The sequence below is a fragment of the Buteo buteo genome, chromosome 6 (genome assembly GCF_964188355.1).
Source record: "Buteo buteo chromosome 6, bButBut1.hap1.1, whole genome shotgun sequence".
NCBI classification, from domain to species: domain Eukaryota; kingdom Metazoa; phylum Chordata; class Aves; order Accipitriformes; family Accipitridae; genus Buteo; species Buteo buteo.
The window spans coordinates 40,261,131-40,281,493 of record NC_134176.1 but is presented as its reverse complement, the minus strand read 5'-3'; the positions used below and the strand labels follow the sequence as shown (position 1 = coordinate 40,281,493).

Genomic DNA, 20,363 nt, shown 5'->3' with positions numbered 1-20,363 from the left:
CAGTAGCTTCTACAGGAATCGACCACTTGATGACTCTCCTCTGTCCCGGTATCACCTTACAACAAATGATGGGCAATACATGGAGACCATAGCAGTATACCAAAACCATATGACATATCAAGTCAAAGTGTATTTGATACTGAGCAACACAAGAGTAATTCCTCACTGACCCAGTTGCTGTATGTTCAGCTCTAGCCCTGTGCTTGCTCTGTGCCACCCCATGCAGACAGCCTGTCCCACCCCGTGCTGCCCAGTATCGCTGCTCCTCCACCCCACTTGCAGCATCTGCCTCCGGTCCTGCCCTGCTCTTCCCTTTCTCTAGAAAAACTGCTGCACACGTAGATCCCTGAAAGCAAGTGGGACGAGTAGGTATTGCCCAAGCTCTGGGGTCCTGCGCTGGGGGCTGGAGAGAAGCAGCCCCAGCCAGTGCCCAACGCTGCCCTGTGCTGCAGCATCCCTTCACAGCTGGACCAGCTTCCCCCACCTGGAAAGACTGGTTGGAGGTTGGAGACTGGTGAAGGACAAGAGAGGAGAGGACATCTGTCCGCTGCCCTTGAGATCCCACCATCCACTTATCTAACAGGTTTAACAGTGTTGTGTCTCTTACTGTTACTGCACTCCTTTTCCAGTATCAGTATCATGAATGAGTCAAAGGGTATTGCCCATCGCTATTTACATGAGCACTGACAGACGGGGGCAACGGAGGAAGCGGCTGCAGTGCTGTGGGTGGATATGTATGTGTATATACATACGGTATCATTAACCATGCACTATATAACCATAGGGATACTGTTGCAATGGCGCTATGAGAACCATGCTCTTCTACTTCATTGCGCAAGGAAAAGCCACAACAAATACCGTAGTGGGAACACAGCAAAAAGACAACCTCGCGTTTCATTCTAGACAAAAATCAACTTGCTTTTGCAGTGATGATAAGCTAGAATGAGCATTATGGAATTCTGCTTCCCCTACCCCCCACCCCTCCTTCTTTAGAGCTACTATTTAGATGAGCTACAGTATTAAAAGAGAAGCTGCAAAGATGCTAGCTGCAAAAATAAAGGATGAAATAAAAAGTCAAGCATCCACATTCCCCCCAACTAAAAATGAAGTTCTGAGGAAAGGGAGGAGGGAAAAGAAAAGGAACTTACCACGCTGCGAGTGAACTTTTCTAGAGAAGTTCTACGACCTTGCTCATTCTCTGGCTTAATAGGGAAAAAAGTGGGGAGAAAAAAATACAGAAAAAAACCCTTCAGCTTAAATGCAGTTTTTCAAAACAGCAGCAAAATATAAGGAAGCAGCAAGGGGGAAAAGTTGTAAAAAAAAATGTAAAAAGCAGAAATCAATGTTTGCAAGAGCAAACATAAGAAACCAAAACCCCTTAAAGAATGAGAGACATCACTACTTTTACTCTTGGAGAATGTCACCTTTTCTCCTGTGAGTTTTTTGAATGGTTCAAACAGGTCTGTGCATTGCTGTGTCTCACAGCTATTGGTATTGATTCCTTGTTCATTGAATTTTCCTTCTGTGGCTGTTTGAACTGGGACCTCTGATTCTGGTTAACATCTGCCAAACAGCTGATCGGAGGCTCCCATCTACTCGCTTAGAGAGATGAAAAAAACCACAGTAACTTTTACAATATTAAAAAGCAATGTGTGAGTGAATACAGCACTGGGAAAAAAACCACCATTGAACTCATTGCCAGGGAACCCACACTCCTCTATTTATCCAGAGGGTAGAAGCACATTTCCAGTAAGTTTGGCTCCATCAAAACAGAAGACAGTGTATGTACGTCTGTGCAAGGCCACAGAAAGATACAGGCAGATTTGGGGCACTGAAATTTTTGTATCTGGAGTACAGGACTATTCATACACAAGAAGACATTCAACTTCACTGCGAGAAGACAAGCATGTGCATCATGGCTTTATTAACGTATCCCTGAGAAGACTGCTCACTGCAGCGCTTCATTCATTTGGCACAAGGGAGATGTAATTGCCACTAACAAGGAAGAACTAAATAATTTATTGGCATGTTTGCTGGAATATCTAAGAGAAAAAATTGTTATGGAGAAGAGAAGAGAAGAAACTCGATAATATGAAGGAAAGCTCATTGCAATCAGAAAGCTGTGGGCACTGCTGATTTCCAGGAGAGAAACTTATTTTAATGTGGTGAGCCAGCGAAATGGAGGTGATAAGATGGAAGTAAAACTGCAGCAAAGGGGATAAGGAGCTACATATAAGGGAGAGCCACAGTAATGATGGTGTATGACACTGCACTGGAAATAAGCATTGCACTGGATGTGCTCATCAGAGGCACCCACCTGCCATATCATCTGCCACAGATTCAGCTGCACTAACAACCCCCAAGGACAAAGCACCAGTGCAAAAACCAGATAAAGAAGATGTAAGGAAGCCGAAAGCATATCAGATAAATTGGATGAGAACTTGTGTAGGTGAGTCTAGGCAAAGCCTTTTGATTCTTCTGCATGTTCATCACAGCTACCACAGCTCTCTGATGTTTACAAGGTTCGTCTGAAGCATCCCAGGCAGAGGTGGGGCTGATTCTCCCTGTCCCATCGCCAGAGATGAGACCAGAACATAAGGCCCTTTTAAGACACGCAATATTCTTTGTCTAGAAGAAAGAGAAAAGCAACCTCCCCACTTAAAACCATTTGAGGAAGCCACACCATCAACTCTGATGTCCCAAAAGCGGTATCAAAAGTGAAAGCTAGAGGCACATCACTTTAGCCAACGCTGAGGATGGAGCCAAGGCCTCGGAGCATGTACCAAGCAACGAAGCAGGCTTCCTGGCGGGCAGGGAGGCAGTAACGTCCCAGTCCAATGTTCTGCAAAGAAGTATTTAGTATGCACTCACCCAAGGGTTAGTTGCCTCTCCCTGCATGTGAGAAGAGAGGAAAGGGAAAAGAAATGTCAGCCTCACTCTTCTGCTGAGCGTAACAGCAGCGCAAGTGCTCGGGGCATTGCAGATCCCCTCCTTGAAGGAGCCTCAGAGGTGTCCCCACACCCCAAGGCAGCAGAGGTGACAGAGAGAGGCTGCAGTCCTGCTACCGCGGCTGAACGCGTCACGACGAGTGGGACTGAGGACAGCAGCGCGCAGCCGTGTGTGGGGCAGCAAGACCCACCGGCAGCCAAATTAAAGGCACAGTTTTGCCCGGGAGAAGAAATACCTACACAAAAGACAGAGTGTTCTGCAAGGCTCCCCAGGGGAGCGAGGCACTTGGAGTCTGCAGCATCACATTGCTGTGGGCTGGAAAATCGGCGTCTGGCCCAACTGCATTTTAAAGTGGAGCTCTGGCGTGCATTGGGGGCAAAGGAGAATGAGCTGCTGAAAACCGGCCACGCTGTGCCCCTGCACCTGCCGTCAAAATTTAGTCTCTCTGTTTTTGCTACCAGCAAGGTGATTCCGCTTCCCACTCAGCCGGAAAGCAGGACGGTGGTCTCCAAAGATGATGAGCACCTTGTTGGGGTGGCGAGAGCTCATCTAGCACGGGGGGGCTGCCCAAAAGGCTGTTTCCCTACCGTAGCTGAAGATGTGCGTGGGGAAGCAGGCCCGGAGAGCACCGTCGGTGTCCCACACAAGCGCCTAGCAAGCGCGGGCTGCAGCAACCCTGCGCATTTGGCATGGGGACGGCAGGCTGGGACCAGCTGGATGCGTGGAAAGCTCATCCCCATAGCATCCAGCTCTGAGTCAAAGCATGACATTTTCTAGTACAATAAAAAGCAGCTGAGGCAGGCTGGCTGCAAAGTGATGAGCTGGCTTGAGCAGTTTTAAGGGCGGTGGGTGTGGGTGCGGGCTGTGGGGCTCTGGCTCTGCTTGCCTGCAGACCGGGGGGCTGGCAGCCTGCTGCGAAGGTCACCGCCTGCCTGCATCCCTCTGCGCGGCACGGAGGTGTGGAGGCTGCCTCGCACAGCAGAGGAAGGAAATTTAAAAATAACAAAGTGGAAAAAAAAAAAAAAAAAAGAAAAGAGATCGAGTCAGACCTCTCTCAGTCCTGTGAACAGATCTGGGGTCCTGCGCAGGGAGTGTCTGAAAAGGCTGCGGACCCAAAAGCCGTGCCCGCTGCAGCACCACAGCAGCATTTGCACAAACACACACTGCGAGGGCAAAGGCAGAGAAACACACGTGCATGCCAGGTCAAGCAGTCCTCCTAGGTGCAAAAAGGTCATCTTTGCCAGTAAATACTCCAACAGACTCTACCAGCTAATGGCAAAGGACATGTGCATTTGGATAAAATATGAAACAACCATGCCCACTGCAGATGAAAACCTCTCAGCCCAGGTAGGTGCACAAAAATGGATCTCACCACTTAGGAGCCGTTTGCTAATTATTGACTGTCTTCTCTAAATTTTCCTTTTCTTCATGATTAATCATTTACCCAGCCATGCCAATTTTAAGTTCTTTTGTGTAGATTCTGCTGGCACAGAGCAGTTTAAGTAGAAAAAAACTTACGAAAACTAGCTGACACTGCTTATTAAAAGTAATTATGAGAAAATTGCACAGCATCTTTACAACATTCAAGCCAAGTCCTGCCACTGAATCAAACTGGTCATGTGTCCCCTGATGGGACTAAGACAGGGACAGAATCTGCAGTAGGAAACTTCCTGGACAATCTAGAGCAGCTGGGATAGGGGGTCTGGATAAAAGCAATGCTTCAAAAGGTGTGTGCTGAAAATGGAGCCCGTCCCTTATGGCATGAAGCTCCTAGCCATTGCCTTACTGAGACCTTTGGCCAGGGATCTGAAAAGGGGTAAGGATATACATCCAAAAGCTTGGTCTTCTGAACTGCAGGTCTGCAAAAATCTCTCCCGTCCTTCCATCTCACTGCCCCAGGATTCATTCTGTTGGCAACTGAATCCTTTTTTTGCTGTGAGACTTTGGCGCTTGGGGTGGGGTTTTTTTGAACTTGGTGAAAACCATGTGTTCCAGAGGGGATGGCATCAGACGAAAATAAAGGATAATCACTTCCCTGACCGTGGCTCAGGAAAAGGCCAAGATCAGGTCCCAGGCTTCTCAAGCAGTCATTTACACACATCCAAAGTGAGAAAGCAAAGGGCATGTACAGTGCTACCAAATGGCTGGAATGGTATTTTCCACCTGTTTTGTGTCCATTTGCACAGGACCACAAGAGAACTCAGCCTTCCCTGAACCAGTTGGAGAGGAAAACAATGCTCTAAACCAAGCAAATACCAACCTGCTCTTCCCCCGGTGTGACCGAGCTCACTCCCGTGGCCTCGCAGCCCGTCTGCGCTGCAGCTGCGGCCGCCTTTCCGCGATGCTCCCCTGCCTGCAGGCAGGGCTGGATGGCCCCCAGCCACCCCGTACCAGGCTGCCGTGAACGCCGGAGCCGCGACAGCTCGGCTGCCGCTCCAGCTGGCAGTCAGGTGCCTGCTAACGCAGAGATGCCCACCAATGTCATAGCTTCACCTCCACGGGGAGTAATGGAAGGTGCCTCAAGGTCTTTTCTGTTCCTTTCTCTCCTTTCTCCTCAAAAATAACGAGCAGAGCGCGTGTCTGGGCGCTCCTTCACTGTTAACAAAGCCCCCCTTTGGGGCACCCCCACCCCCTTCCATGGTGCACTAACTAACCTACGCTGCTCCTTCCCCAGGGAACAGACCCCTGCTCGGCAGCCAAGTCGCCCAGCCCAAACACCTCCTTGCCTCCAGCGAGGAGGTTTGTCGGGGCACTCGTGCTGCCCTCTAAGGACATCCAGTCCCCATTTTGGCTGCTGTGGAGGAGGGCTGGGGGGCGGTGCGGCGGCGATTACCTGCCGTGAAGTAGCCTGCAGTAACGTGCGTATCAGCTGGAATGGGAGCAGGTCGACGCTTGACTCTGCGCAGCACGAGTGGGGCATGTTGCGTAGATACGCAAATAAAACGCGATGAGTCGGTCAGGGATCTCGGCACCATCCAGCCCTTCACCACTGAGCTGGCCGCTTTCAGCAGCCCCGTGACTTCTACCTGCTGCAGGGGGAAAGCCAGGCATGGAGGTACAGAGCTCAAATCAGGCTGGGCGTACAGCCGTTCCTCCCGAGGACAGGGTTCTGCCCTCATCCCTCCTCTTCTCCAGGCTGGCAGGGGAGGAGGACTTCTGTGCGAGGCAGGGAGCTACACCCAGCTTTCCCCCTCTGCAGCTCACTGCTTCCAATCACACCCTTGCTGGAGGCCAACCTCATGTTCCCCGCTGAGCACCATGAATCTGCAGGATCGAGGCCAATAATACTGTGGTTATTTGTAATAATGACACTGGGAAGAACGGAGAAAAAAAAAAATCTAAAATGGATTAAGAAAGTATGTATGCCTGGTCTGTACGCAGCCTACGTCCACTGTCTTGCATCAGTTAGTGGTGTGAACAATATGTTCCTTTTATCCTCCCTGGTCCCCCTCATAATTCTGTCATTGTATCTCAGTCCCGACCCATAATTTCTCTTCCCTCCCTCCCCTCCATTACTGCACTCCCAGAGCAGCAAGGGGAAGCTCCCACATCTGTGGTTATTGTACGGCGTGGAAGAAAAGTAACTCTTCCAACTTACAGTACCTTACAAATCTTAAAAATGTCAAGCATGTTTTGAGGCACTAAGCAAACCTTGTCACCTCCCCACTGAGCAGGTCGCTATTATTATTCCCATTCGACAGAGAAGAGGATATGAGGCAGGCAAAGTTGAACCTTCTTTTCCCCAAGGTCACACAAGAAAGTAAGTGGAGGAACCAAGGGAAGCGCATGGATTTTGTGGCTCCCAGTCCTGTGCTCTAGCCACAGTCAATCCTTCCCTTTTTCCTGCCCTCTCAGCTTGCTGCAACCCAGTGCTGGAGGGCAAATGATCACAAATGACATAAACTTATCCACAAAATATTCACATGTGAATCTCAAGCCATAGAGAAGTTCATTTTCTTTGTGCAAGCAACTCTTTTAGCCCAAGTCTATCATGCTATGCTTCTGGAAGAACTTATTTTCGGTAATAAAAGTAAGGCTATGTTGTATCAGCGTAGTATACAGGCAACGTTAGGCTAATGTCTTTGGGGCAAGATATACTCATGCCCCAGAGAAACATACTTATCAAGTCTTCAACAACTGTAGTGAATTTCTACTCACATCAGTGAATCCAGGACTTTGTATGCAGGCTCTAAACCAAATCCTCCATCCATGCAGGCTCTGATATGCCACTGGGTTTCTCTTTTCCTTCCTCTGCTTTCCAGCTATTTAGAGGAATTTTAAAGGGATGCCTCTCAAAGCTGCACCAAAGGTACTAAAGATCTTACTGTACAGAAACTTGCTGTTCTTTCTGTCAGCATCTCTGTACCTACACTGTTTCAGAAACATTCACTTGCCCAATGCAATGCAATGCAATTGCAAAGAGCTTTACAGATTCTGGAGCAACATCAACTCCCCTCCCGCATCGTGTGAAGCTGGTGAACAACGCATCTGCACAGATCTACTCCTGCCTTTTTTGTGCCTTGCTATGTTTACTTGTGCACCCACAGCTCTTTCTAAAAGAAACTTGATTCTTACTTTCATGGCTGTGTTAACATGACACCAAAACCTGCTCCTGCGGCAGTTTGCAGAGGGATGAGGATGTCATGCTGACACATCCAGGGCTTGATCTGACAGCAAACAAGGATTGCAAAAAAAAGAAAAAAAACCACCTCCGGTTTGAATGGGCTCAGCTGGGTGGAGAAAACTCTTCTGCTTTCAAGCACATGCACCCTCACGTGTTCAATGGAGACTTGGGGGCAGAGAGAACCATAAGGTGATGGGGGTAGGAAGATGGCAAAGGTTTTTATGCTTTATACCATCAGAAGACTTTGCCTTGCACCTCCTTCTTTCTCCACAGCCTCTGAACTCTAAGTCAGGTCTAACCTTTCCAAATGTAAACAGTACTGGTTTATGCTGTCTCAAACCAGACATTTTGAAACATAAGGCCAACGGCTGCCCTCCATTACCTTCCCCTAATCCACCTGCTGGTAGTCCCAGGCACAGCAGACAGAGGGGTTTGTCTCCTTTTGTCACCATATGCATGCTTTTAGGGCACACAATGACAATCAGGACAAAAATACCACTGGGATTTCATTGTATTGTGCCGATGCGATGTAATTTGGCAGCACACAGAGAATGCAGCAGAAAAACAGCAGGGAAGATGGTGATGGGAAACCACACGCTCAGGCTGCAGGAGTCAGGAGTCAGTTTATGTACGGTCCTGGAAGCCACATGTAAGTGGGATGTGTACACGTGTATATGCATGCACATGCACACAGATGGACATGTAGACTTACGGGAATAAGTCATGAGGTGCAGGAAGCATTTGAACACAGCCACAAATGCAGAGAGCAGTAGCTTACCTCCCAGCTCCCTCAGAAAGAAGGGACACTTGGACAGGAGCTGCCATAACTCTATGTAACCACTGCTTTGCTACCCTGAACTGGGGGTTCCTGGCAGAAACATGGTGCTGGCAGAGCACATGCAGACACCAAAAAGGCTAAGAAGAGCTCAAACCCATTTCTCCTGTGAGACAATGTAGCTGGTATTCTTGATTACCGCATGGGTTGCAATTATTTCTGGTCTCCAAGGAAAAGGAAACATCTCTGGGGAGCCAAAAGCAAGGGAAAGGGAGAAAAGGAGCATGGGAATCACTGCAGGGGGGTCTATAGGTAAGGCATCCAAAGGGAAGATCTCATCGTGAGGCAAGGGAGGTGAAAACCAGCATGGGTGAAATTTGCACCAGTAATAAATAGATCGATGGGTTCTGCTCTTCATACCAGACACCATCTTTGTCATGAGGAAGAGGAGACAGATACAATTTTAATTGCCTGCACCGAGTTTGGAAGACAGCTGTGCAAGACAAACACTTTTCCGTATTGTTTTTCCCTTGGGTCACCACGTGTTCCCCAAAACTCATGCTAAGGCTGTGCATACAGATGCCGTACCCTGTGCCCCCAGTGAAGAAAACAAAAGTGCTCATTCCTTTCTTAAATAAAGGAAAAAAAAGGAAACAATATTTTCATTTTCACACTAGCAGCAAGCAGCAGGCGAGAATCAAGAGGTGCTAAGAGATGCAAGCACGTCCTTCCCAACAGATACCTTCTTCTTGGCCAGCAATAAGTCCTGGTAAGCATTCGAACGGAGGAAGCGCGCATAGCTGTCACTCTTCATCAGCTTGTAAATGTGCTCCTGTGGGACAAGAGGAAATGAGAGACAGAGAATTGTTATCAAACCTCATTTAGACATCACAGGGATTTAAAACACAGCGAATTAGAAGGAAGAAAGACTGATCAAAGTTCTAATTAAGTCTGCTATTATTGATTATCTGTGTTGTGGTAGTGCACAGCAGGTCCATCCTGGGGCAGGACCCTGCTGTGCCTGGGGCTGTACGAACACAAAACAAAGAGATGGCCCTCACCCCAAAGGCTGTCACACATTATTCAGTAATCAGCGTTATTCTGCAAAGACTGCAACTCTCAGAAGTCCCCAGATTATGAGCAGGTGTCTAGCCAGGCTGAAACTACTGGGATGTCTCAAGAAGGAAGAAATAAACACCAGAAATCGTCCCATAGATTAGGTTTCATTTTACCACTCATAGATCCTTGAACTATCACCCAGCACTCCCCTCCTGTTCACAGAGGGGAACTAATACTTGGACACATTTCATCTCCACTTAAGACACATAATTAAAGCAAGCCAACCTGTTAACATCCTGAAAAAGCCTGTATCTCTGGTGACTATGCAAGGAGGTTATACAACTAGCTCAGATGTGGATGGCTACGTCATATGTATAAAGTTATGTCAGATGACTCCCTCCCATAGGGTCTTTTTTCTCCTAGCAAGTCAAACTACTGTTACCAGTTTGCTCTGAGAACACTTACTACATGCATCTTCAAACTTACAAAGCAGTGGTTTATTGCAGCAGAACTTAATGCCTATCCTTTTCCAATTTCCTTGCTTAGTTTTACTTTCCTGCTGAGAAACCCTTAACACAGTCAGCTCTTCTTCTCCTAATTATCCCTGGATTTGTAATGGATATTATCCCAAATGCCAAGAAAATCAAATCAAAATACTTTGACCAAATAGAGACTGAGAACATACTAAAGGAACTCAAGAGAAAAACAGGCACCCTGGACATTTCTCTTAGACTTTGCCCAAGGAAGCACTTTTATAGAGTTAATTAGCAATTTTATCTATACTGATTTATACAACGTGAAATATTCTCTCCTGCCCTAAAGCCATCGTACAGGAAACTTTAGAAGAGCCAAACCAGACTGAAGTCGCATGGCTTATTTCACAGTGTTAACAAGCCAAGCAGAATTCCCTTATCTTCACCATCATGGGTAATTAGTGATGACCTGTCTATACACAGAAGAACTGCTTAGTTCAGCTTTCTCGCACTATTCGGTGTAGTCCCAAGAGGGGCATAACTGCCACTGGTTTTCCTATGACACAGCATAAACGTATCCTTTGAGCTACAACCTGGTGTGGAACAATTTTTAGTAGTTAATTTCCATACTTGCTTTCAGACCTGACAGATCCTCATTTGTGTAGCACTATCTATCTGAAGGATAGCACAAGATTTTGGAATAGAAATGCTCATATAAAGCCATTTAGCAACTGTCACCCTTCCTTGCTGCAGAAAAACACAAGGGAGAGTTCAGCTTCATACTTCTCACCTACAGCACTGCCACGAGATTTCACGTCCAGCTGTGGGACATTTGTTCTATTTATTCAGGACAGAATGAGCCAAGTACTCGCTAAGACAAGAAGAGGGAAAATAATGCACGTCATGGATATGGTCGTCAAAAGGTTTCCGTTTCTCTGGTGTGAACAAGGATTTTCAACATCAGCTGTCTCTCAAATACTTCAACTAGCAGAAACTCAGGATTCAGTTGATATGAACCCAACCATATTGCAACCAGTTCACCTGTAATGAGTTCACCTTATTGACTGAGTTCACCTCGTAATGAGTTCTTCATAATTACCTGGGAAAAAAACCCATGTAACTATACACCTAGAAGTCTTTTTCCTTCCTCTTCCAGGACCATGAGGAGACTGATGAGTAAGTGGGGCAGCCACCTTGTAGCCCATCAACAGTACAGGGCCTGAGGGGTCTCCAGAACCTCCCTTCTCTTAGTGGTCCTCCCTTGCAGCACCCAGTACATGCGGGATGCTGGTGGGAGGGGGTGCTGAAGCGGGCAGGAGGGTGCTGTGGGGCTGAGGTAGGGTGGTGCGTGGCAGGGGTATTTTGATTAACATTTTGATAGACACGTGATTAATATTTTTTTTTTTTTACTGTCTTTGGACTCCAAATGGTTTCTTTATCTGTGGTCAGACAAACGGGTCTGCTCTGAAAAACAGTAACAACATTTTTGGAAAATAACATTCAGTGTTCATTGCCATGCAGACAGATCACACAAGGTGTTTGCAGGCAAAGGAGAACACACCAGGCTGGCCGTACAACCCGCTGGCATGCCAACGACAACTATCATTCTTGCTCATGTCAAGACGACTTCATGTATCTGACCTTAAAACAGTATAAACTCAATATCTGGCTGTGGGAAGGGGCAAAAATTACTTTGATCCTGAGATGAAATAAACCACAAGCTGACTTCTTAACTGAAGCCCTTCCCTGAAAAACAGGACTATTGCACACCCACAGCCCAACTGCCACTGCAGTTAGCTGATTAGTATGAAGCATTTTCCCTGCTTTTCACATCTTGGAATCACTGAGCAGCAGCACCGCTACCTTTCAGCTGTTCACCAAAGATATAATCAAACAGGGAATAACTATTCCTAGGCTTTGAACGCTAATGAAGAAAGAAGGCTGGGCATAGGGGAAGGGAGGGACATGCATAGCTTCAGAACCAAACTTTACTGCTTAATTGCAAGAATTCAAAGGGCTTGCTTTGAAGAAGCTCTGTACTGGAGGCACAAATGATACATCGATGATTTATTTTACAGCACTGCATTTCTGAAGCACCTACTGGAAGTCTGAGCCAGTTGCTCAGGTCAGCAAAGACTGCCTTCCAATTTGCAACAGTACAGGACAGCTTACACTGCTGCAGCCAAAATCCCCACTGAGACTGCACCATGAAGGTTCCTGCTAAAATTGTGGCTGCAGTGTGTTTTCAGCCCAGTTACACAACAAATCTAGCTGCAGGACAGGAAACGCCAGTGGCTAAGACTTTTTTTTACATCTTTAGCCTACTCTGTTCTTTGCCACCAAGCTATTTTCTGCTATACTTTCTAGAATCTGTGACTTTCGAGGGAGAATTTACAGCTAGTGTTTAGCAACCCCTCATTTCATAAATACACTGAAAGCTACTGGAGGTCTACCAACTAACACATTCTTCCGCGGAAGCCTGAGCAACAGGCATATCAACAAAGGTGTGTGCACGGATTTAGCTGCTCTGTGCAACTTGCACAAATTGGCTTGTCCCTTTCTACCATGGATTTTTAACTCACTTTGGATCACCGCAAACCACTGGTCTCCCACTTCTTATTTTACTGAGCAGGTGCTTTTGTGCCTCCTCTTTATCACATCGTGGAGAGGGAGCACAACCTCACCAGACTGAAATCTCCAACTACAGCCAGCATCTCTAGTGATGCACTTTATACACACGCACGCTCCCTGACATACCTGACACCGTTGGTGAGAAATTTGAGACTTCCCATCCTTATGCTGAGAGAACTCTGCATTTTGTAAAGTTGTTTATTATAGGGTAATGAGCTCATTATTACTGGCTCCCTGAATACACAAAGCAATTGCACTACTTGTGTAATTTTTAACAACACAGCTGCAGCTCTGGACATGACAGTCTCTTGCACTGTGAGCAGTCTGGCCAGAATTATCATTGTGACATTTCTTTGCAAGTGTCATTGGAAGTTCCTGTGCCACATCTGCACAACAGCAGGAGAAACATTTCATCTAGACAGTGTAGCATCTCCCAGCCATTGCTGGGTATCGCTTCCCAGGTAGGGCTCAGACTTCCAGCTCCCTGCTCTATCCTTAAGACAGCAATCCTTCAGGGATTCACATTGCAAAAACAAAAAAACCAACTGTCTAACAAAATTGCCCAAGTGATCTATTAAACCCTTAAACAAGGTAGCACCCTGCTGCTAAAGCCAGATAGAAAGCAGGAAAAAAAAAAAAAAAGTCTTTCAACCTTGGGCCAGGAGTTGACGGGCATCATGCATCCCACTGTTCTCCCCTGCAGCCTTGGCAGCTACCTCTGAGCACCAAGCCACCATCTCAGGCCACTGCGGCAGCAGCTGCGAGTTGGAGACAGGGACTGACTTGACATGTGCGAGCAAACCCTGGCGAGCTGGCTTTTTGAGCTGACCGGTCACTTAGTCCCTCACGCAGCATGCTGTTGATGAGTGCTGGCTGTACTGATGCTACCCTGCGAGGATGGATGCACATTTGGAAATGTCGGTCTAACACGGAGGGTGACACAATAACCTGCTTTTGTAATTACAGTGGATTTCATATGCAGGAAGCAAACAACTCCCTTACAAGAGTCCTGCAAGCAGAGCGGGTTTGCTGTCAAACATCCCCAGAACTGTTGTTCCCCAGATCCTGAAACAAAGCAACAGAGGCAATGGGGTCTGCGTGCATCTCTTCTTGAGAAAAAGGCAGACCCCCTTTTGTGTTTCATGCACCTGAATCACATCTACTTCATGGTGGGAAGAACTACGCAGCTGTCCTGAGGGCTATCCAGCTCCACTGAGCATCTTCTCTGTACCTAGGCTTCTATTGTGAGAGTTACACTTCAGACAGCGTAAGCGTTCCACTTGTCATCGCCATTGCATGATATAAAGGAGAACAAACAGTAAATTTTAAAGGGGGAAATGTTGTCACTTCTGTGAATGAGATAACAAAGGAACCAGCCAGGTAACTCACAAAAAAATTCTTTTCTACAGTTACATGAAACCAAGAGGAAATCCCGCCCCTGACAGTTGACAGCTTATGTGCAGGGAAATAAACCCTGATAAGGTTCAGCATCTCTCGGCTGTTTTCCTTCCACAGGCTCTATCTTTGGAATGAGATGAAGGACAAGCTCTGTAAATTTTCTTGACAAGAGGGGAAAGGGGGAGAAAAGAAAAAAGAAAGTTTGCAATCCAGACGGGAATGTGGGAGGTGGTTGAGATAGCAGAGACTGTCTCAAAGCTGCACCTGCTTCAAATCAATGTGTTGCAATGTAATCTCAGGTCTCGCAGTCAGAGCGCCGTGACCCTGAGGAGGGCATGGGTGGCAGCCAAGCAGGACCTTGGGAACACCCAAGAAGTATGTGGGGAAAAAAACGGAATTATAAAAAAATAGTAACAACACTTGACTTGCACAAAGCACCTGGCAGACCTCAGGAATTGTGTTCTCTGTTAAGAACATTTCTTTTTAGCAGAAAATCTTGGTTCTTTCCTCTGAATCGTGTATATGAGATGAGATGAGAGGAGTATTGGTGGTTAAACATCCATTTCTAATCCCACCTGTATCTTACTCACTGTAACATTTTGTGACAGGCTTGACTGAGACTTTTTGGGGGTTGTGAAGGCCAAGCACAATGTTCTCATGACCTCTGAACACCAGTTAGATTCCAGAAAGCCCTTAAATTTTAACTTGCTGATAGAAAGTTTTCCCTGCTTATGCCTAAACACAGCTGTAAGCTTTAGATGACGAGGGGGAATAGTGGGAAATTGCAAATTCTTTGCTCATTTCAAGGACAGGTTTCCCATTTAGCACATTTTTAGCCCATTCCAGGGAGCTTACACTAAGGCTAGACAGCTGTTGAGATTCACTTGAGCCCCAAGGGCCCACTTTGCCCTTTGTAAACTGGTCAGAATCCTCCTTGCTGTAGCTCTCCCACTAACATCTTTTGGATTGTTTTGGAGCACCCCTTCCCCCTGTCTCCAACACCTGGTATTAAACTAGTTAGAGCTGATTTGGAGACCCTTTTGTATTGCAAGCATGTGAACACCAGCAGCCGCCCCTCTGGCCAACTGCAAGGGAGATTTGCAGAATGTCAGACAAATCCATTAGAAGAAAAGCCCACAAGCAACGTAAAGCAGTAGATTAAACAACTAAATAAATAACAGCAAACCGCAATGAATGTTAATGTTTGTTCTACCTGTATGCTGGGCACCGGGGAGGAATTTACTGCAGATTCGCACAGGAGAGAGCAGTGAAAGCCTTGTGGCCTTCGCTGGAAGGATGATAATGGATGCCAGCTGAGGACCTGCCCGGGGTTCGCTTTTGGAAGAGCTGCCTCTATAGCGCAAAGAGGACGTGGGAAGGAGAAAGCAAGGAGATGCTTTTCAGAGCACACGGTGCGCCACTGCTGCACCTTCCAACTAGACTTGGCAGCAGCCTAATGCCTTTCTGTCGGCACCTCTACTCTGCACGGACATCTGTGGCAGAGGAGATGAGGTTAACCCCTGTGCCAGCACGCACGCATACTGCAGTCAGCAAAACCTGCCATCCAGGGGCTGTTGGAGACGTATCCTATTCAATCGGTTGTACTCTTCCTAGCTCATTCTCAGGAATCCTGCCTGACTGGCAGGACCCCCTACCACACCACCACCAGGATCCTCCAAAAAGCCAAAGAAAGGAAAGGAGACCTACTCCTCTTTAGCCGTTACTTGTGCCAATACTGAATGCAACAGTTTTTAGGAGCAATTTAGATAAATTGCCATTCAGTCTAACTGATGGTCCTGAAATGCACTTTAGAGAAAGCAGGAAAAAATGCTGCATCAGCTCTGGAAGCTGAAGTAGTTGGTAGCAGGCACAGCTGAGATGAAGCAAGCAGTGAAGAAGCTGCAGAGGAAAAGACCCTCACAATTGCCCTGACTGAAACTGATGGGAGAACACCAGTTGGGGGGGGGGGGGGGCGAGGCAGGGAAACACGGGGGTTTTATTCCGATTCCCCTTAATGTCTCCAAATCCCCACTAAGAACGCCTCTGGATCTGCTTATTCTGGTCCCTGAATTTAGGATTTTACTCTTCCCAGCACGGCTGTACTGCGGGGTTGGAGCTGTCTGCATGCATTAACCAGGGAGAGCCCCTTCCCGAAGCCTCAGCTGTACCTGGCAGCTCTGCCGCCTAGCAGGGCGAGGAGTAAACAAGGGCTCTGGCTGCTCCAGGAGTGCTGGGCTTTCCTTGATTTATAGTTTAGAAAAGAAATGTTTCGGGTTGGTAAATGGCACATAAGGGTCTTGGCCTGAGTGTGAATTGCTCTGGAAAATCTGAGCAATATCATTTTGGCCACTCTCAAGTTATTTAAGCGACACAACAATTTACACCCACAGTTTTAGCTGGTGCATTTTCTTCACATTCAACCAAGTTGGTTTTGCTACTAAGGAAAAAAAAAAGATGAATAATTATACTGTAATATAGACTAACCTCCCTGCTAAACTAAAAAGCATAAAACCTCTTTTCAGGCCACAAATGAAATTACACTGGGCTGAAGGCACAGGAACGTAAGAAAGAGCTTTAGCAGGAGGGATAACTGTAAGCAATGAGAGCTCATTTTGAGTAATACACAGAAATCCTTTGTTTAGCCCTGTAGATACATAGTTGGAAACACAATGTAAATCTTTTGTGGGAAAGTGCATTGATAAAAGCAACACATAAATTTAGCTTTGGCTCCCCTGCAAATTGATGAGACAACTGGTTTGCTTCATACCTTCAAACATACAAATGGGAAGGCAGAGCTGCCGGGGGGTCCGTGGCAGACGCAGTGCGGAGGACTACAGAGGCAAAGGGCTGTCTGTCGAGCACTGCGCAGTTAAGGGGTCAGCCTGGTACTGCAGGAGGATTTAGTCCTAAATATAGCAAGGGCTATCCTGGGAGACAAGAGTGGGCTGCCGGGAGTCTAACGCCATATGAGCAGCTTTAGGTTTTGAGAACAATGATCGTGGCTAAGAGGCTGATTCTCTCAATATGGGCCAAATCCTGGCTACTGGCAAAAAGCCCAAGTGAACAGGTTTTGCCTGGGAGGAGGGGACAACCTTGTGTAGCATTTGGGAGACTGGCGTCTCTTTTCCAAACAATACAATATCTAGGAGTTGCAGCAATGAAGATGGGGGTTTTCTCTCCTATACGTGCTGTGGTATAGCTACAAGATGTAACTACTTAACTTTTTGGCCAACACCCTGACACTTGCAGGGCGTTCTGCAGCTTCCTCTTTCTGTTTTCTCTGGAGAAAATCCTGCCAAAAAGCTGAGTTGTGCCATGGAGAGGAACATGCAGAATCCCTCATACAGCAGAAAGGAAATTCTGTTGCACTGGGGCAGTCTGTGTCCCATAGGAGACGGTGACAGAGCAGGATGCAGCCCTACAGAAACAAGCAGCATACAGCTTCTGAGTAAAGGTGGCTATGCTGGCATAGGGACCACCAGCCCTGCTTGGATGTCTGCCTAGAGAATATGTGCTGGATACATAAACAGCCTTCCATGCCTCATCAACATTTTGGTTGTAAGATATCTATTGCTATATCACCTTGGACTGCCTTTAAGTAATTGAGCTCAAGCTCTTGGAGTCCACGCTACAAATACATATTGAAATCTTATACCTGTTTGGCAATGAACTCCATCCTGATGGCACACAACATTCATACCTGCTGTGGGCCGAGCAGGTGAATCTTCCCAGGGATTTTATTTTTTTTTCTAATTAGGAGGGTGAACACTTTAAGAGATAAAAAGTTAGAAAAATTAAAGACCACAGTGTTCTTGCAGCACATGGGTTTGGCAGGTGTGGAACTGAGTCATCTGCAAGGATGTTCTCCCATCATCCGTGAGAAGTGGACTCCTGGAGTCCTGGCTTCTCAGGTAGAAAGGGATGCACTTGCAAGCAATTTCACTCCCTGCTTGGGAGAAAGAACAGCATCAGCTGCTGATCAGTTCAGGTAAAGGAATGTCAATTTAAAACTCTGTTTTATTTATGAAAGAAGAAAAATAAACAAAGCAAACAGGAAAGTAATTCCAAAGACAAATATGTGGCTTACTTTACTCTAGCATACCTAGCTCTGAAGCCTACCAGTAAATGCCCCTACAAGCAAACACTACTATCAGGAGGCACAACACATTCTTGTGATACTAGTTCCCAGGGCCAAGGGACTGAGGAAGGGATTGAAGACTTTCTGAAGGCAGAAAGACATTTCAGAGGAGGCAAGGAGATGCCTGAAGGTGGTGGTGGTGGGAGTTTAAAAACTAATAACATGTTGTACAGATAAGCCATAATTGTCACACTCACAGCTCTGGGTTCCCATGTTAAAGATGAATTACTTTGGCTGTCAGGAGCTTCATTAGCCAAAAGAGGCCATTCAGATGGACCCAAACCTATTTACTTTCCGGAGCTGGCTGTGCCTGCTTCATATTGCAGGGCCCCACATTGGTTGTTCAATGATGCTGATAACTCCTGTGGGAGCTTACATCCTGCTAAGTAGTTCACTGTTTAATTGAACTGACCTTTCCCGACGGTGCCCCTTGTATTAAAAGCTGCTTTACTCCCCAGTGAAAATGGTTTGATAATCATAATATTTTACTCAGCGGACAGTTGTTTAAGAGCAGAAAATAATCAGCTAAATTGGTAGGCTCGCCTCTGGAGGGGCCCAGCACTAAAATGACAAAAGGTGCTGCAGATCAAGACAGCTGGCAGAGCTGACGATCAGGACAGAGCTAGGAGCAGGGGCTGCGCTGGTTGAGGATGGGGGACACCAGCAAACTGGATGGCTGGGGGAGGCGAGCAGGGGCTGAGCCAGCACAGCACGCCCTGCTCAGAGCCGAGGCGAGCTGGCACAGCTCGAGCGGGGCACGGGGTGGGCAAGGGGACATGCAGGAGGCACAGCAAGGGAAGGCGGCTCTGTGCAAGCCGAGCAGCGCAGGACTGCAGGGTGCAGCAGCAGCCAGGGATAAGGCAGGGCAAACATCTTCAGCTGAGACGGGGAAGTGGCAAAACACTTGCTTCTGTGATACGGGAATCCATCTTAGAGGTAGGTCTGCCTGAAATAATAAATGCACCCCAAATTCAGGTTGGGAGGACGTCTGGAGCTGAAATTTTCAGTGTCACTTTTCTTAAATAGAGGAACGATTTCCCTTTAGAGCGTGAGTGGCCTTGGGATGAAGAGGTCTTAAGTGAGAGGCATGTTTGTCAGGAGCCCCCTTTTCTCCCTGTTTTCTTCTAGGACAGTTGTCTTACCAGATGGTCGTGCAGCATCTGGGAGACCTCTTTGGGGCTGGGAGCCAAGGCTGTGCAAAGCAGCACATCCATGTAGACTGTTAAGCACCTGACAACAGACGATGCTTTGCTTTCAGCTTATAGTTATAATGCATTCACTAGCCTGAAGTATACATACTGTGCTCTGCTACACCTTCCCCTTCCCAAGTACAGCAGTATGTTCATTCCCAGCACTTTTTATACAGAATTGGCATATTGCAGGTCTCCCAGGTCAGCATAAGGCCTAGACTGCCACATCACCATCTCCTGTTTTTCCACTGCAGGAGCAGCAATTTCATTTTCTCAGTTCAGCCAACCCTTCTCTTTCCTCTTAGTCTTAGTGTCTCATTGCTGCAGGCATTCAAAGAATGTGCTGTTTAGTAAACTAATTTTTTTTGTGTTCTTTATTCACAAGGACATTTCAGTTGTTTTCCTCTTTGTGCTAAAGCTACACAGGACAGGACAGGACAACACTCATATTTTCCCTCCCACAGTGGGGTGTTTTGACTGGTTGTGTCCGGCTGAGTCCCTAGGAATGCGGGATGTGTGGGAGCTCTTATGGGCTCCTGGTGCCAGGATGCCGAGATAAGGCAGCTGGGCCATGACCTGCTGCAGATTTGTGAACAACAGAGCCCTGGAGGTGGCAGGGCTGACCTGGGGGAGACACCAGGACAGTACCTGGGAGATTCAGGGTGCACTGGGTTCCCATGAAGTGGATGTGCAAACAAAAACGTCCCCTCTCCAGGATGAGCCAGTAAAAGCCAACATTGCTGCAGCTCCGCCATGGCACTACGCCCTTCAGCAGTGTCCTGTTTCTCCCTGCTTTTGTTAGACAGCCTTCTTAGCTCTCTGGTCAAGCAGTCAGAAACAGCTTGCTTGGCCTTTGGAGAGCTACCAGAAGTCCTCTGCACAAGAAGGTAACTGGGTTCACCTTCCACATTGCCCTCTCCTCTCCTGGCACAGATTCAGTCTCAAAGAGGACCACAGCTAGGCCTGAAGGTCTACCTTTGTCTCATACTTCTGTGTCCATGAACCAAAGCAGATGAATTGAGGACATCCATCAGCATAAAAATCCTCTGAAATAAAATTAACTTAAGGAGCTAAAATTGCAGTCTAACTGCAAGAGCTCCAGCTTGATTTCATCAACTCCCCTTTG

The 20,363-nt window shown here is 47.1% G+C and overlaps 1 protein-coding gene across 5 annotated transcripts in view; it reads right to left on the bottom strand.

Annotated features, from left to right (window-relative positions):
- The window catches only part of RGS6 (regulator of G protein signaling 6), a 285,362-nt gene that overhangs the window by 14,508 nt on the left and 250,491 nt on the right, over positions 1 to 20,363 (bottom strand). For 3 of the 5 annotated variants that reach the window (XM_075030561.1, XM_075030560.1, XM_075030564.1), the window contains 3 exons: positions 9,091 to 9,180; positions 7,108 to 7,211; positions 5,871 to 6,213 (listed from right to left, as the gene is read on the bottom strand). In XM_075030561.1, the coding sequence (XP_074886662.1) occupies positions 6,150 to 6,213; positions 7,108 to 7,211; positions 9,091 to 9,180 (258 nt within the window). In that variant the 3' untranslated portion in view covers positions 5,871 to 6,149. Of the gene's footprint in view, positions 1 to 5,870; positions 6,214 to 7,107; positions 7,212 to 9,090; positions 9,181 to 20,363 lie in introns of those variants that run through there. The other 2 variants (XM_075030563.1, XM_075030562.1) reach the window with 1 other exon arrangement.